The sequence below is a fragment of the Idiotropiscis lumnitzeri genome, chromosome 4 (genome assembly GCF_059441095.1).
Source record: "Idiotropiscis lumnitzeri isolate Australia: NSW breed Sydney's pygmy pipehorse chromosome 4, RoL_Ilum_1.0, whole genome shotgun sequence".
NCBI classification, from domain to species: Eukaryota; Metazoa; Chordata; class Actinopteri; order Syngnathiformes; family Syngnathidae; genus Idiotropiscis; species Idiotropiscis lumnitzeri.
The window spans coordinates 19,389,238-19,406,832 of record NC_142394.1 but is presented as its reverse complement, the minus strand read 5'-3'; the positions used below and the strand labels follow the sequence as shown (position 1 = coordinate 19,406,832).

Sequence of the window (17,595 nt, the reverse complement as noted above, 5' to 3'; positions counted from 1 at the left end):
ATTTAACCGGAAAAAGCACGTTACCTTTTAAGATTTGACCGGAAGTTGTATTTTGCGACACGCCCACCCACTGTTAGGATAAGCGTGGTCGGCAAGAAGAAGCCGGCGGAAGACTGCAGCAAACAGGTGGGAACATCCATAAACATGTCTTTTTTTTGTTTGTTTTTACCACCATTTAATCTAAAAATGTATATTGTGAACTAGACGCGACCGCACCCCGTAAATTGCATTGTAATCAACGAAATACTTATAATAGTTTAACACTTGTTGTAAAATACCGATGTATCGTAACACACGTGTAGTAAAGGCAGCACATTGTTGTACTGCTGCACACACGCTGTCAAGTTCTACTACCGTTTTAGGAATTTGTCAAATTAGAGACACTTTTTGACAACTTTATCTTTCTGCCGTGTTAACGTGACTTTGTAACGCAGTTCCCTCCTATTCTTTTGTCCTTTTTTGAAGCTACTTATTTCCTCGTGTGCTTTGGTTTTGGTTCACTTCCTCGTAGAATATATGCAGTCGGTGAAACTTACCTTTTATGGCTGTGCTATCTGATTGCAGGTGAAATTGAGTCGTGAAGACGTTTTCAGAGCTCTGCAATGGTGTTAAATGTATTTGTTCAGGTTGTTAGTACAGTATGTGGTATGCCGCAGGTTACAAGAACAGTCACAGACAAGATTACGTTACGTGGGCAAATAAATACATTCAATGAAGTAACTGAATTGCTGTGGCGGAAGGTAACCTGTCAAGTTATCATCTCACGTGCAGTAACACTACCAGGCCTAACTAGTAGCCCTGTGTCATTCACTAATAGCCTCCTGGATTCTACTAGTATCACCAAAATGACCTTTTTAGATTTGCCCCATGGTACATGGAACTGATTTAGTCTCGATATCAAAGACATGTTTACAAGATGTGGAAGGAGAGTTGAATGCTGAATTGTGTACTTTTTTGGGGGGGAAACATTGTTGCTCAAACGGTTGGGAAAAAAAGTGACAAAGTTGCTAAGTTGACAACACTGGTCACTCTTTGGTGTTTGGAGACACTTAAGGTTAAACACAAGGTCCTGCTAGTTTTGGTCCGGCTCAGGACGCGACATTTGTAATAGTAAATCATCATTGCCTGTTGCTGGCAATAAAGATCTTTATTTTGCAATAAAGATCTTTATTTATGATTATCTGTCTTTGTGTTAATTGAAATTTCATGATCAAAAGTACTAGTGGTATCAGTGCTTGGTCTTGTATCGGTCTAAAAAAGAAGCGGTATCGATCATCTCTAATTATGCCCAATACACTATCGTTTGAAGCTGACTTTCCAGGTAACATTTTGTGTGTGCAATTTTTTTCCACACGCCATTTAATAGTATTGCTGCAAAATGATGAAATTCTTATCATATGTGTTTATGATCATGAATTTATTGAAGTGTATTTTGTTGCGTGTCACTGTTGCCTGTTTTCTGAATTAGTTGATCTGTCAATCAGGTTTGTTTTACGATGATCATTTAGCGAGCAAAATACAGTTTTGTGTCTATGCACTGAATGAAGTGCTGTAATAATGTCGCAGCGTTCATCATGCATTAAGGAGGCATGTAGCTAAAAAAACAAATCACAGCAATCATGGCAAGAGAGAAAAAGTCAGGAAATGCAGAAATCATTATGCGGTGATTGTGAAACGCTGCAATACTTTCCAGAGTTGGACTTTGATTTTGAATACATAAATGTTGTGTGAGCAACCAATTATCCCAAGTCATCAATTAACATGGATTCTTGGACCTCACCTCGCATTTCTGTATATCAGTAGGTATGGCATGCCCAGGGCAAAAAAAACTATTCACTATACCAAATAGTTACTAGTTTGGGTGGCATGTTAATGCAAAGCTGTCAGCAAATGTGCATCAAAAAGGCCTGCATTCTTTGTATTGCTTGCTGTAATGATCAGTGTTTACCACATTCAGTCTAATCATCTCAGCTGACCACAGAGGTCAGAGGTCACTGGGGTAAAGTTGAGTGGGCAGAGCAACTTGTTATAAGTTGTGCAATGTACTTATCTTAGCAAGTTCTGCTTTTCTTATCTTTGAAACTGCATTTGTAAATGACACCAAATTGTGTAGACACTATCAATACAACCTCTGTGGATTAAAACGCAAGAACAGAAATGTACTCATCAAAATATTAGCTCAGTGCTGTCAATGATAAATGCAATACTTGTTTGGGTGACATCTTTGAATCAATCAAGCTCACTACAACTTGGCAACAAACAGCCGACGAGAACCCGCTAGAACCCGGGACCAGTCTAGCCTCAAATCAATCAAATGGCAAAAGAATCAATAAGAGGGAAAGGCAAACATGAGTTTTGCTGTGCAAGGAGCAAATCATGGCATTTACTTCTCAAGAGCAGGGTTCGTGCGCCGGTTGCTATAGCAACGGTCACGACAAAGTAAGAGAGGCAACGGCCTTTCTTGTCTGTTACAGGTGAGTGGGAAGCAAAATCTTTGACCATGGATGTATACATTTGTGAGAATTAGTGTTAGCACACACGTATGGGGCGTTGCTCAGACAAAGTGACAATTTCACATGTTAAAGAGTAACAAAAATTCAATTTGTATTCAGAGTGCAATGTATGCTGTAGAATTAATGTTGCAAATGGATTTATCGCATTGTTTTTTTTTTTTACCTGTGAGTCAGTCCCGGAAAACTGAAAGACAAAAATCTAATTCTAATTTTAAAGATGGAAGTTACGAAATACATTGGCTGTGTTTGAATGTGAAATTCAAGACCAGATGTCAAGAAATGTCATTTTTCTTTTTTCTTTTTTTTTTAAACAATTTTTCGGATATTTTCAAAAGTTGCCTGGTTGATTGAAACCATTCTGATTACCCCCTGTCTGTGGTTGTTCTGTTGATTTTGAATCTGTGTTTAAGGTCATTTTATTTCCATCCTCTGGGTTTACATGGAGGGAAACCTGTCACTAATCTGTTTATTATCAAACAAAACGCCCTCGCTCTTTGAGTTTGTAACCTCATATGCACGTGTGTGCGGGTTAACTTGTTCGACGAGGTTTCGGAAAGAATCACAGTCACCCTCAAAAGGAGGGAAGAATTTTGCGGATAAGTTTGAGGGATAATGCAATACAATTTTATTTATATACTTTGTTCAATTGGATCAGTGGATAATATTTGTTTTACGAAATGCGCTATAAAAATCAAATTGTATTGTATTGTATTTTGCCACAAGTCGCAAAGAGAAAAGAAGAAATTAATTTGAAAAAAAAAAATAGTCAGCTCAGAGAATGGATAGCTAAACATTTTCCACTAGAAACCAACTTTACACTTTACTTGACTGTTTCACATCCATCGATTACATAATAGTTATTCCCAACAACTGTGCCACGGCACATTAATATGTGGTGAGAGATCGCTTAATGGGTCTGAAAATTTGAGGAGAGCCTACAAAATCCACACAGGAATGTCGGAAAGGAGACTTTAACCTTAAAGGACACCACAGCTCACCACTTCTTTGCTGCTCTAGTGCAATAGATAAACTCATTCATGCAACCAATTTTACATCTATAATCTAAAAATATGAGAATTAATTTCCGAACTGTTTCAAAGGTTTTGGTGTGTGATATTATTTAACAATACATTGTGTTATCATTGGGTGTGCAAATTGGCGTTGAAAGTAAGATCAACCGTGAGTAGGTTGTGATGTTACGCACACCGACATTGACTATGGTCATTTCCTCCTCACGACAGACACACTCCTGGCCTAAAGCGCTTCATACACTCCTTGACCTCAGGGTGTCCAAATACCACTCCAAATTCTTCCTGAAGTCCCCAAACATCACCATCATCAGAATCATGCTGAGCCAGGAGTTCTTGCAGAAGCTGCGACTGCCGGATCTGGAGTCTGTCAGTCAGTACTTCCGGGGTCTGTCCACGTCGACGTTAATCAGCATGGGTGCGATCACAGCTGCAACAACTTTGTACATGGCAACACGACCAAAGGCCCTGCCACCCATTTGCGATCTCAACACGCAGTCAGTCGAAATGCCGGTGAGTTTGGGGTCGCTCTGTGAACAAATTCTTGTTCTTGTTCAAATTCACATCAAATCGAAGGCCGGTCACTGCATTTGAACGTACTCGTGCTCTCTCAAGCAGGGGTGGGCAAACTTTTTGATTGGCGGGCCACAAAGGGTTCTAAAATTTGACGGAGGGGCCGGACCAGGAGCAGATGGATGCAGTGTTTTTGCAACCTCACCTCATCGGAGAAAGAAAAATACATTTAATTTGAAATGAAAGTGAACAGAAGCATTACAACAAAACACACACAGTATTTAGAAAATAAAACATTAACAAGGTTTATTCATTTATTTTTTTTCAAGGTTGCTGGGCCGGATTAAGACGTTTAACGGGCCTCAAGTGGCCCCCAGGCCGTAGTTTGCCCACGCCTGCTCTAAAGTTTGTAAGCTTAAACTTATCACTGTGGTCTCATTTCACGGGTATTCTTTCAGCTGTGTTAGGGATTAGCTCCTGCAGCAAAAGCTGTTACCGTTGTTTGTACATGATTTAAAATGTCAAAGCATCTGAGTTAACAAATCCGATTTTGGAATTGCCTGATGATGAACTGTCGTTCTCTTTAAACATTTGCTTTATTTTTTTGGGGCGCAGGGTGGAGAGTTTGTGCACCAATCAACTTTGCTAAATGGTGACGATCTCTTGACACATATCTATGACGACGCAAAAACAATGTATGAATTCTTCCTGAGGGGCGCTCAAGTATCCAGTAAGTGATTTGATGTGACCAACAGACACAAACACACAAAGGTATTGCAAAAAAAAGTAGCACATGGCAAGTTTACGCATATTTTTAAGATTTTTACCGATTTATTTTGGTAATGCGAGAAACCCGAAAAACATTGTCACATGTTCTTTCTGCTGCTATGGTGCGTGGTGTAAGATGGCAAATACAGCACGTGGCAAGACATAACGACATGGCCACCAATGATAATAATCAAGAAACAGCACCATTTCCCAAGGTGTCAAGAAAATACAAAGCGGAAAAAGAAATAAAAGGAAGCAAAGCTAACTTTTGGCTCATCTGGTTACTACGTTGCGGTTACAAGCACTTCTCCTTTCACCCTTTCTTTTTTTTTTTTTTGTGGTGAATGACTTTCGGGATGTGTTATATACTCATCACAACCAGATTCTTCGCCATCTGTGAAGTTGAACACGCAGCCAAAACATCATACCGAGATGAACGGTCAGGATTATCTTTCAGGGACATCTGAGAATCGGGCTTTAGATTTCACCGATGGCGAGCGCTTGCTGAGCAGGCCTGCACCCATCGGGCCTGACTGGGCACAGACGAAAGAAGTAGAATGGGTCCCTCTGGAAGAGCTGCACGAAGTGACTGGGTTGAGGGAAGTGTGGGCTTCTTTTTTTAAGCCGCTGCCCTCATGACCCAACCTCAGAGAAGCGGAGGACGTTGGATGGATCGGAATAGAACAAAAAAACAGAACACGGCAAACGTGATTCAAAATTGTTCCATTCAAATGTGAACGAGTTCTTGATATTATTGAAATTGTGTTGCATTTGCGTGACTGTTCTCAAGTATTTCAAAATAGTACAATACAACTTTATTTATATAGCGCGGACACATGCCACAAAGAAAAAAGAACTGTACAAGGAGACTTGTTTATAAAATGCTGTGACCTTTCAAGGTTGAAACGTTTTCACAGTTGTACATATTTTATGTCATATATCTTTTTGTGACTTGTTTACAATATTGACACCAAATCTGTCTCTCTTTGCATTTAAAATAGTTTGTATGCAGGACAGCTACTGGTATCATTGTTTTATATTTTGAACTTTCATGAGATCAGATCAGGTGCGTGAAAACTTAATTCTTGAAACCGAATCGAGAGAAATGGCGATTGGATTAATGGATTCATTTGTAGACCTCGCAGCTTATTTGAAAATTGCACCTCTTCATTTTGTTTCTTTCCTTCAAGATAATGGTCCTTTCCTGGGCTCCAGAAAACCCAAAGGTCCCTATGAATGGATGTCCTACCAAGAGGTAAAACAAAATCTTGACAGCACCGTCGAGACAGGCGCTATTAATTCAATTCCCGCTTGAAAATGGCCCGACAATCTGTGGAGTGATACGGTCAAGTTATGTTGAACCAGTTATACATTTCTTTAATAGCTTCACTGAACGCGTAGTTTTGAACATAACACGTGAAAAAAAAAAAAATTATTTGCTCCTCACGTGGCAACCAGCGTTCCTGCGTTCTCTGAAGTATTTATTTTATTTTTATTTTACACATTTTCCCCTCTGAGTCTGAAAATGTGGAGACACAATGAGCGAAAAGAAACACTTTTTTGTTTGTGTTTTAGGTGATGGAGCGAACAGAAAATCTTGGCTCTGCTTTTCTTCACAAAGGACACTCCAAGACCACTGACCCCAACATCGGCATCTTCTCTCAAAACAGACCTGAGGTAAAAATGTTTGCTCTTGGCGCCAACTTAAACGTCATTCAAATTTAAATTGTTAATCCTCATATTGGTGTTATTACTTTTTTTTTGTGGGAATTTAGTGGACTATCACCGAGCTGGCATGCTACACCTATTCACTCGTGTGTGTCCCGCTTTATGACACCCTTGGGGCAGAAGCCATCAACTACATTATAGACAAAGGTAATAGACATTTTTTTTTTTTTGTCTTTGTTTTCGATCAAGCTTGTGCCTGTGACTTGATTGCGTTTGTTGTCCTTGTTGGTATTTCCTGTAGCCTCCATCTCAACCATAACATGCGATGTGGAAGACAAAGTCATCCTGGTACTTGACTGCGTAAAGGACAGGAAACACACGGTGAAAACCATTGTTGTAATGGAGCCTCCCAGCGACGAGCTGGTGAGCAGAGGCAAGCAGGTTGGAATCGACATCCTCAGCCTGCGCGAGATGGAGGTCAGCAGAGTGCTTCTCGTCACTCTTAGCTCGCTTCTACCTTTCACTTGTTTATTTCTGGGAAATGGCCTGCTTTGTATCCAACAACTCATTTTTGCCAGTTTCAAATCGTCGCTATCCGAATTTACCACTACTTACCTATTTCTGTTTGCTTTTATTTGGATTTGATTGATGTCTTTTTTTCCCCTTGTTGGGTAGGCCATTGGAAAGGATAACTATCACCAACCTGTGGTAAGTGGCTGTTAGCTTAATATATTTTCACCAGCCCAAAATTATTATTATTATTGTAAATTTATTTATTTATTTAATTTATTTTATTATTTTAACCTAAACAAACACTCCAATGTCTCCAGCCGCCGAGACCTGAGGATATGGGTGTCATCTGCTTTACTAGTGGAACAACAGGTGATGCTAATTCTCTATACACACACGCACACACGCACACTCAAACACACATACTTACTCAATTGATATGCTGTTAAATGCATCTGTGCTTTCAGGAAACCCAAAGGGAGCAATGTTGTTGCATCGGAATATCGTGTCCAACTGCTCAGCGTTCCTTCGAATAACACAGGTGAGGCGCCAATGTCACATTAGAAATGCTTCATTGACGATAACATTGGCACTTATATAATAGGTTTGCATGTAAAAATGACATCAGTACTAAAACGTCCCAACTAAAAGACTCTGTAGTGATTTAAGTTTTTTTTTTTTTCATGATGAGATTTATGACAAATTGGCATGTAACCTTTTGGAGCTGTGTTGAACAGAGAGTGCCATCTATAGGAGTAAAAAAAAATACAACAACAGGTTCATGAAACATCTTGAAGCTTCATTTTCCCATCACTTGTCTGCAGCAGATCTTAAACTGGCTACACTCCAATTGCCAAACAAGTCTTGACCTACCTTCGATATCAGATTTTCTTCTTTGCTTTTGGTCCAGGAGTTGCAGAGGGGAGACTAGGTTCAACTCGAATTGATCACACTGTCTGCTTGTGCGCATGTGTGTGTGTGTGTGTGTCTCTTTGCGCATCCCTTCTTGTGTGTATTAGGCCAGATGTCCATTGGATCCCAGGGACGTCCATATTTCGTTTCTTCCCTTGGCTCACATGTTTGAAAGAGTTGTACAGGTATGTTTTGTTATTTTGTCATTTTTGTGTTTAGCACCGTCTTTCACCATTTTCTATGTCATCCACATTGTTCTTCTTGTTCATCTTTAAATTTGATACATAGGGAGTGATAATGGTTCAGGGAGCCAAGATCGGGTATTTCCAGGGAGATATTCGTCTTCTGATGGATGATGTCGCGACACTTAAACCTACCGTGTTTCCTGTGGTACCTCGACTTTTAAACCGAATGTATGATAAGGTGGGTGAACTTACTAAGTAGAGCTTTATAATATACAACAATGTCTTCCCTTTGTTTTTTGTTAATAAAACCTCAAATGATATGCAAATGCACTTTTACAGATCTTTGGGCAGGCCAACTCTTCTGTAAAACGGTGGCTGCTGGATTTTGCATATAGTCGGAAGGAGGCAGAGATGTTGAAAGGCATTCTGAGGAGAGACAGCATCTGGGATAAATTAATATTTAGAAAGGTTCAGGTAAGTTACGCTAGTGGGGGCAAATAGAACATATTAGTCCAAAGACATTTTTTGACTTGACCTCCTCTTTAAGGGATCCAGCTGGTAGTGTTTTTGATTCTTAATAGCATGGTGTTGTGCCCTGTCCAGGCTAGCCTTGGGGGTTGCGTACGTCTGATGATAACAGGGGCTGCTCCCATCTCGCCTACTGTCCTCACTTTCCTCCGAGCCGCATTAGGATGTCAGGTAACAACTGTATTTCTCACATTGACCAAATATAGCAAGTTCTGGCATCTAATCTGCAAGAACCACCATTCCAATCCTTCTATAATCATGATGTTCTGTTGTTATTGTATTGAAATGCCGGTTGTAGTAATACCAGTTTTTTTTCAATCTCAGTTCTACGAAGGCTATGGACAGACCGAGTGTACCGCTGGTTGCACCATGACCATGCCTGGTGACTGGACTGCAGGTGCAACTCTTTTTCAGAGTCAGCAATTATTGTTTTCCACCAACAGAAAAGAGAGGGATTCCTTTTGCATTTTCCAGGACACGTTGGTGCTCCTCTGCCTTGTAACTCTATCAAGCTGGTTGATGTGGCTGAAATGAACTACCTGGCTGTAAACGGCGAAGGAGAGGTGAGAGACACGTCAAAGTTTACCAAACGTGCATTGACAATTCTAACGTTTGTGTGTGCGTTTTAGGTGTGCGTGAGAGGTCCCAATGTGTTCCAGGGTTACCTTAACGATCCAGAGAAGACTGCAGAGACGATCGATACCGATGGATGGCTCCACACTGGTGACATTGGGAAATGGCTTCCTGTAGGGATTGGAATCTACTCTCCTTGCAGTACTTCTGAAGGTCTGGACAAGTAATGGAAATATTTGTTTGCAGAACGGCACACTGAAGATTGTGGATAGGAAGAAGCACATCTTCAAACTGGCACAGGGGGAATACATTGCTCCTGAGAAGATAGAGAATGTCTATGTGAGGAGTGATGCAGTGGCGCAGGTTTTTGTGCATGGGGACAGTCTGCAGGTAAAGTGAGGGTTTGTAAAATAATCCTTTTACAATATAAGAATTCCAGAATTTTTTAATTGTGCCAATTAAGTAATCATTCCAAATTCCTTGCAGCACCGCATCTTGCAAAATTGCATTCTCGTTGTTCTCCGTAGGCTTTTCTGGTAGCAGTGGTGGTTCCAGACCCTGACTTCCTGTGTGGTTGGACCAAGAGGAGCATCGGAGTGGAGGGCAGCTACAATGCACTTTGCAGTAGAGCGGTAATAATAACTCCCGGCACACTATGCTGTCGTATCAGTGGCAGCTGGTGGAGTTTTTCTGGGACGGGTCTCTCTCTCGATGTCACTCACGTTCTCGCTCTCAAATCAATATGGTGACGACCGTGCGCCCTCTATCAACCAACCTCTACAGTGTATTTACTGCTCTGTCAAAAAGTGGTTTTGATCAGAGTAACGGCTTGATTGCACTACTGTATTTATTGAGACTTCTTTTTCTGTCTGTGCAGGATGTTAAGGCAGCCATCTTGGAGGATATGGTGCGACTCGGCAAAGAAGCAGGCCTCAAGTCGTTCGAACAGGTATGAAAATAGGCAGCGTGCTTTGTTATTGTGTTCTTGACGGGATTGTCTTCTATAACATTTTTTTATGTTTGTCTTCCAGGTGAAGGCAATATATCTCCATTCTGAGCTGTTCTCAGTCACCAATGGTCTGCTGACGCCCACACTGAAAGCCAAGAGGAATGATTTGAGACAATACTTCAGATCACAGATAGATGAGCTATATGCTGGCATCCATATGTAGAAGATCAGGAAGAAGACTGAATGTTTAGACAGCCAGGAATGAAGCAGGAACGGGAATATGCATACCAAATGTTGGAACATGCCATTTCACTCCAAGTGTTTGTTTTTCTTTACTTCAGACCTCATTCTGTGGGCTTTGGTGCAGCTTTTAATGAAAGTAATGCATTTTCCCCACAATTTAAATTATTCCCCAGATGTCTTAAACATATGTCTGTGACATAATCTTGTCAAAATACTCTTACTACAACATCCATTTTTTGCATGGTGGGCAAAAGTACTCTGAGTGACTCTGAGCCCAAACCCTTACGACTTGTTACCATGACTATTAGGATTAGAGCTTCTTGACCTTGAGTGTAAAGCGAGTGCAAACCACAAACAACATGCGTGAACTTCCAGCACAATACTGGAGAGGGGTTATCATTATGCCGCCGAATTACAAGTGCCAATTACTATAGTCGATGCATGTGCATAGGCACTTGCAGCGGACGCATCGCCAAACTCATATCTCACTTCAATTTTGCCAAACATTTGAGTACCGATAAGTGCCACTTATCCTAATCTGTGCAGCCAAAAAAACTCAGTACTATGTATCTTACCTTTTCCATTGATGTGGTGTTTCACTCAGTGTCGTCCATCTGTTGCTTAAAAGAAATGGCAGAGAAGGCTGGTGTGGGCTGTATTATGTCCAGTAAATTTGCCACACTGTAGCTTAATTGATTGCCAGGCACTCCAAAGATCCATTTATTTGTATACAAGGAACCAAAATAATTTTTTCATAATAGTGATGATAAGCGGTAGAGAGAATGTATTCACTTGCACTACTAAACACATTTCATGAACAAGCACATTCCATGAACAAGCACATTCCATTTGAAAATGTTTTTTTTGTGTGTAAACAAGATAATAATGAGCTTGATCTGGTATACAACTAACACAAAAAGCCATAAATAATTATAAGCCTTGTGTACCGCAGGAAAGGAACAATTACAGGACAAAGGGAAAATAGCTTAATGTTTTTTGAAAATTTTCACTAATGTGATATGAATGTGATTAGATTGCTTTATAATTCAATTATATAATTGTTAAAACGTCTTTTAATCGAAACAATTTGTATGCTTGATGATATAATTATGTTTACTGTATTTATAATGTTTTGACAATGTTTTCAATTAAAAACAGTCTAACCAGTGTTTTGCATGTTTTTATGCGTGTACCACGGGCAATGATAGAAGAATGAGGTGCAGCCATCTTACGTTGCCACTGTTACATTATAGTACAACTTTACTTATATGACGCAATACTTAATTCTACGTAATACTGACAAATTACGTTATCATTTACTTACATGACGCAATACTTAATTCTACGTAATACTGACAAATTACGTTATCATTTAGCCGTAAAGACTGTTCTAACTGCACAGTTTATACAAGGATCCCTGGATGGAGTAATGAGAGCTTTTCTAAGAACCAGCTTCACTGGTTGCGAATTGCGTCCGGATCGTGAATTGTGCTCAGGTTAGGTTTAGGCATTTGTCCCGATAAGCTTTGATTTCATCATATTGTCGATGGCTCTGACCACATGATGCAGGCTAATATATAAGTATCAGTAAGATGTATTCCTTAAAAGAGAAAAGTTAAAATGTACTTTTTAAAATGAAACGTGCATGCATCTTTTCCCAAACTTCTTGGTACAACTGAATGCCATACCCAGTGGAATTTTTGCCGTAACGAAAATAACATGGGAAGGCCGCAGAGAAATTAACTATTCAAATTGGGTTGATTTACAGATTGGCAACGTAGAATGGCCGCCGGTGGCTTCTGTCCTCCCGATAGCGAGTAAACCGTATTGATACTTCATATACATGTCCGTGGTGGGTTTGTATTGTAATTTTTTTAATAGTCATGAAGTTCCGTCTTGAGCAGTTCAGTGATTGTTCCCAGTCGAACCCACTCCGGAACGGACTTTTCCGCATCGCCCATTTCTAGAAATGGAAATACATTTTTAATATTTCTAGAAATCGAAAGACATTCTCAATATTACAGACTAATATAAAGAAATCGGTGTAAATAAATAACTTTAAAACACAATTCAACGTTGGCACGTTTTCTTTTCTTGTTCACGCACAACCATTAAATAAACAACAAAACACCCCATGTAAATTTCGAATGGTACAATCCGGAACTCAAACGATTTTGCGGGAAGTTTGTTAGTTTGGGTTGGATTTTGTTTTCCATAATACTAACTCTATTTTGAACCCCAAGATGAGGTGAGACAAATTTACGAATAACAAGAACGCGTTGTGTTTCATTTGTAACTGGCTTGTATATACGCCGATTAAACACGTTATTACAAAACTGCGAACATAATGTTGTAAACCGTTGTTGATAGCGTTTGGTTTTGGTGTGTTTATTGTTTCATATATCATGGGCCAACTTATGCAGTCATCTTCGCATGTTTCATATTTATTTTTTATTTTGGAATGTCTGTGGTTCTTTAGTTCGATTAATTTATATTATCACTTGTTGCATAAAGGAGTTACCAATAAAATTCATTTTACATTATGAATTCACACACTCGCAGTGCAACAAACATACTCAAAGGATAATCAAAAAGGTTTAACATTTTTCTGTGTTGTGGAACTGCTCATTAGCGGCAGCTTTTGACTTATTCACTGATATGAATGGTAACGGGTTTATTTTATCTAATAGAAGAACATTTAATGCTTCTGGGTTTCAACATGCTGCCATAGGTGGATGAATAACGATTTATTCGTCATTAATAAATTATCAGGTTTGTACAAATTAAGTAAAACTGGATCATTTCCCCTTTGTCACACCCCGGTTGGTAATCACTGAATTCGAAACATCTCAGCCACTGCACACACAAAAATGACACAAAAAGTAGGTTCACAGTTTAATTATGTACCTCCTGCCATCTAGTTGAAGAGCATTCAATTTGATAATTTCCATCGGAACCCACCTGATGATCTACCAAAGCACACAAATGTGCAGAAAATCTATTAACTGTTTTCAGTTTTGCTCTTATAAGGCAAATTTTATGTGTATAGTCGTAGGTTTCAAACTCTGGCCCTTCATGTTTTCCATCTCCCCGTGCTGCAACACAGCTGATTCAAATGTTCAGCGCATCAGCAAACTCTGACGGAGCCTGATAACATCCTCATCATTTGAGTCAGATTTGTTGCAGCAAAGAGAGATGGAAAAATATACAGGAAAAAGGTCCTTGAGTACCGGAATTTGACATCACTCTATAATGTTAAACATTGCCTAACTTTCCTAATCCGGAACTTTTAATTTGAAATGGTATGATCTGAGAAGTGAACTGTCTTTTTTCCACAGTACCAGAAAGGGTGGAAGAGTCAAGGTGGCGCCCGCTGCACCAGTTGGCAACAAGGTGACTTGACAAATAAGTACACTTTTATACTATAATAAATATGTTACTCAATTTCTTATGAAAAAAATATCCTGTATTTTACATCCAGAAAACACCCGCTCTGGATTCTGAAAACCAATCTACCATTGGTTGTGCCAGTTTCATAGAAGGGCTACAGGGAAAAACTGGTAAGTGTTTCAAAGGCAGGTCCATGTCATTATTAAAATTGTGTCCATATTTCCAACAGCAGACTATTGGTGAGACGTACAACAGGCAAATGAAAAGCAGTGTCCAGAAACTTCCAAACCATGCTGTATGCATCCGGAGTCTGTAACAATGAATGACTTATGCTACCGTGTGTTGCCTAGGTAACCCTCTGCACAGTACTGCCATAGGAGAAGATTTATACCCATCTAAGGAGACGCAGGTGGCAAAAAGTCGAGTGGAGAAGAACGACACACAGAAAGTGAAAAAAATAGCGAAAACCAGGTACGTTCTGCTGTGTAAACAAAAACATTGTAAGCGGTTTTTTAAACCATCATCCAGCTCTCAATATCAGTGAGCTGCTGAATCTGTGACAGAAGAAAATTAGTATATCAATTTTCTCTGCATACAGAACTGAGAAATTTTACATGAGCCATAAAATCAAAAATAGTTGCATGTCCGAGGATGTAATTATGTAATATAAACTGAGTTTTGGTGGTACGTAGTAAAGTCAATAATCTAAAGCATTATTTTTCACCCATTATTGAGCCAACACACATTTCAAATTTGTTAAAATCTCACGGTACAAAAAGCTATTATTTTTTTTGTATGATTACAGGCAACTAGTGGATGTTAAGCTTAATTGTTCTGCCTGTCACTATACATGGCTATCATAATTGAACAAAATTACATCATTGTAGTCAATACATAATTTACAAACCGATCCAGTGACATTGCATAATTGTACTGCACACGTGGACACATGGTGAGTAACCCATTCCAGAGGATCACTTTTAGACATCAGAAAAACATTTTTATCATATAGTCATGTTTTCAGTCAAATTAATAGCTATAACTGTCATACAAAATGTTCATAGTTGTTGATAAAAAAAAATAAAACACATTTTCACCCTGAAATTTGATGCCGAGTGAGCAGTGCGGTAATGAAATTGGAGTTGAATGATTTGTCCTTTTTGAATGTGAGTTGCGACACATAAAAACTCCATGCAGCTCACCTTTTAATATTTTAAAATGACACACAACTGAAATGTTTTCCACTGTTTTTGTTATCAGTTTTGTGATTGGAAAACAAAGCTTCAAGATGCTTCATGAATCAGTTGTAATTTTATTTTATTTCTTTATCCTTTAGATGGCACCATTGGTTTTAAGAAATGGCAAGTCATTGTCCTTTTAGCCCTGTATTGAACCAAGCGTGCCATCTACTGGAGTCAAAAAATTATTTTTCATGAAGCATCTTGATGCTTCATTTTCTCATCACAATAAAACTTGCGGAAACAAACCCAACATTGACAATGAGTGACATACCTTTGAGGAATTATTTCAATTTAGTATGATTTTCACACCATATTTGTCTCAAATTACGTCCAATTCTCAATATTGTTTGACCAGCCATTAATAACTCTTTAAAAGTTGCACTCCATTTGCAGTACTCACGCCGTGTCTTTCTTTTAGGCCTTCGAAGAAGGAGCAGGCAACGGTAGAAAAGAAGAAAGGTTCAGCCAACAGAATGTCAAGTGATTCGCGGGTACTAGAAAAAGCTGTCTTCTCCAAAAAAATAATATTGTGATACTAAAAGTATTTCACAGATAATTTGAGTATCTGTACTGTGGCTTTGGAGCTGACGCCGTTATGATGATGATGGTGATGCCCAATGTATGTCCATAGGAAAAATTAGACCCTGGCGCTAGCTCCAAGAAGAGACAAAATCAAGCCCTGTCCTCTGATGACGGCACAGACGAGGACACAAGTTGGGTACGCACTTACCTCATTTTATGAGTGGTGGGTAATCATCTCGTTCTAATCTAGTGCTTCATTTTGATTTATTTAGAACCCTAGCGCAAAGAAAGCAAAAACAACAAATCAGGGGAGACCTCCAAAAAGGTTGTCCACAGGTAAAGGGTCAATGACTTAGTTATACTTACCAAAACTGTCTATGTTTAAATTTGATCCTTTTGTCCTTTGTATGTAATGCATCATTTCTTTTACAAAGCTGACGAGATTCGAAGGGATGAGAAAAAAGGGAAGAAAAGATCTCTGGGTGGAACAGAGTTGGAAGTGGTGATGGAGGCCTTCCTCGATTTCTGTGACGAGTACAAGTAAATTGCTAAAGAACATCCAAATGAGCAGTTTGTATAAATTTACATATAATATCGGCAACTTTATTTCTGACGACCTGTGAGAAATATATGAACTGTTTCGTTTCTAGGGATTCTGTGGAGTCCATTGATTGTTTCTCCAACAGTGTCAAGGAGCAACTATTGGAAAAGGTCCGGCTCCTCTCCGCCTGTTTTATTAGAAAGAAGGATGATTTCTATTTGTACGATGTGTAATTGCCATCTCACAGTGCACAATTCTAGCAAGAATGAAATCTTATTTTCTGGTGTTGCCATTTTTTTTCCAGATTGCCTCATATAAAGAGTTTAAGGTTCTGAAACGGGAAAATGCCAAGGTAACTAGGACAGTGTTTTGTAAGTGAGTGGTTTTGGCAGCAAATTTGTGTAGAAATAATAGAAATTTAACATAAATTGCAAATCTACTTAGCATTTTCTCACATACGATGCAAGGACACGTGCATCGATCTTGAGTAGTAATCAGAGCACTGTCAGTGAGCTGAAACATTACGCGAATTGCCCAAAGTGTTATTGATGATTTTGAATAAAACCTTAGCAAATACAGTACGTACAACTTAAGTCTTGTAAACGACATAGAGGAAAATGATTTTTATGCTCACTTTGTGTTTGTAAAGTACATTGCTTCATTTAGTTGTTTTTACCCATGTGTGTGTGTCAGGTGTGTTCCATGATCCGTACTACGACACAAAGACTTTTGGATGCCAAGCAGGAGTTAATTAGGTAAGGCATTTCAAAATGGAACTTTCACACGTTTTTTCCCCCCCAAACATTAAAATCATCCTCTACAAAATGAACACAATTTCTTAATAACAACTCAGAAAATTAATCCATTTTTTTGTCATTCTTGTTAAATTGATGTTTTGCTCTTGACTTTCTGGCAGTTTCATATAGTTTATCATTTATTGACCTGGAAAGTAATAGTGTTTTATCCAATAGGGCAGAGAGGCAAGTGGACCTTCTGCAGAAAGAGAAAGCTAACCTCGAACTCCGATTAGAAGATCAGCGAAGGGGCCATGCTTTCCTCAAAGATATTAGAGAACTCACCAAAGTCTATCTGGACTACCGGACTGCACACCCCAAAGAGAAAGAAACAGTATGAACACACACACTTGAGTACCTGATAAGCAACCACTTGACGCGTCTTATTTTTTATTTTAATTTTTGCAGTATGGTGCATCCAGTTTACCAGCTCTACTACTGGAGACCAAGAATATTGAAGAAGCACAGGACCATCTGAGACTGATCAATAAGAAAATGGGGAAAAACTGAAGAGGAATGGCATATAATGTGCTGGAGTGTGGAGTCATATACTTTTACAAAATCTTCTTGGTTCAGGACTGCCATGTGTAACATTTGCAAATATCAAAATGGAATGTGTCTTTTCAAACTAGCGAGTGGTAGCATAGGGTTTATTCAATGTAAAGAAATCCAGTAATAAAATGGTCTTAACTAATTTCTAATACAATCGTGGCTGAG

General features: G+C 39.1%; 2 protein-coding genes across 3 annotated transcripts; both read left to right on the top strand.

Annotated features, from left to right (window-relative positions):
• Nucleotides 1–44: 44 nt before the first annotated feature.
• On the top strand, nt 45–10,921 carry LOC148338449 (long-chain-fatty-acid--CoA ligase 1-like). The gene is made up of 21 exons (XM_088293559.1): nt 45–126; nt 3,755–4,054; nt 4,670–4,784; nt 6,013–6,077; nt 6,398–6,499; nt 6,598–6,697; nt 6,792–6,967; nt 7,166–7,198; nt 7,321–7,372; nt 7,468–7,541; nt 8,020–8,097; nt 8,201–8,335; nt 8,437–8,571; nt 8,701–8,796; nt 8,950–9,022; nt 9,100–9,188; nt 9,255–9,371; nt 9,445–9,588; nt 9,726–9,830; nt 10,076–10,147; nt 10,230–10,921. The coding sequence occupies exons 2-21, from the start codon at nt 3,860–3,862 to the stop codon at nt 10,368–10,370; spliced, it is 2,097 nt and encodes a 698-aa protein (XP_088149685.1). The 5' UTR covers nt 45–126; nt 3,755–3,859; the 3' UTR covers nt 10,371–10,921.
• A 1,610-nt stretch (nt 10,922–12,531) lies between these two features.
• Nucleotides 12,532–17,584, top strand: cenpu (centromere protein U). 2 transcript variants are annotated; one of them, XM_088294383.1, is made up of 13 exons: nt 12,532–12,638; nt 13,729–13,783; nt 13,872–13,950; nt 14,131–14,251; nt 15,440–15,512; nt 15,653–15,739; nt 15,816–15,879; nt 15,978–16,083; nt 16,194–16,254; nt 16,389–16,436; nt 16,778–16,839; nt 17,056–17,212; nt 17,287–17,584. In XM_088294383.1, exons 1-13 carry the CDS (start codon nt 12,634–12,636, stop codon nt 17,386–17,388), a joined length of 1,020 nt encoding a protein of 339 aa, XP_088150509.1. In that variant the 5' UTR covers nt 12,532–12,633; the 3' UTR covers nt 17,389–17,584. The 2 variants fall into 2 exon arrangements, with proteins under 2 accessions (XP_088150509.1, XP_088150510.1); XM_088294384.1 differs by lacking the exon at nt 17,287–17,584 and having other exon boundaries at nt 17,056–17,218.
• The last annotated feature ends 11 nt before the right edge of the window (nt 17,585–17,595 follow it).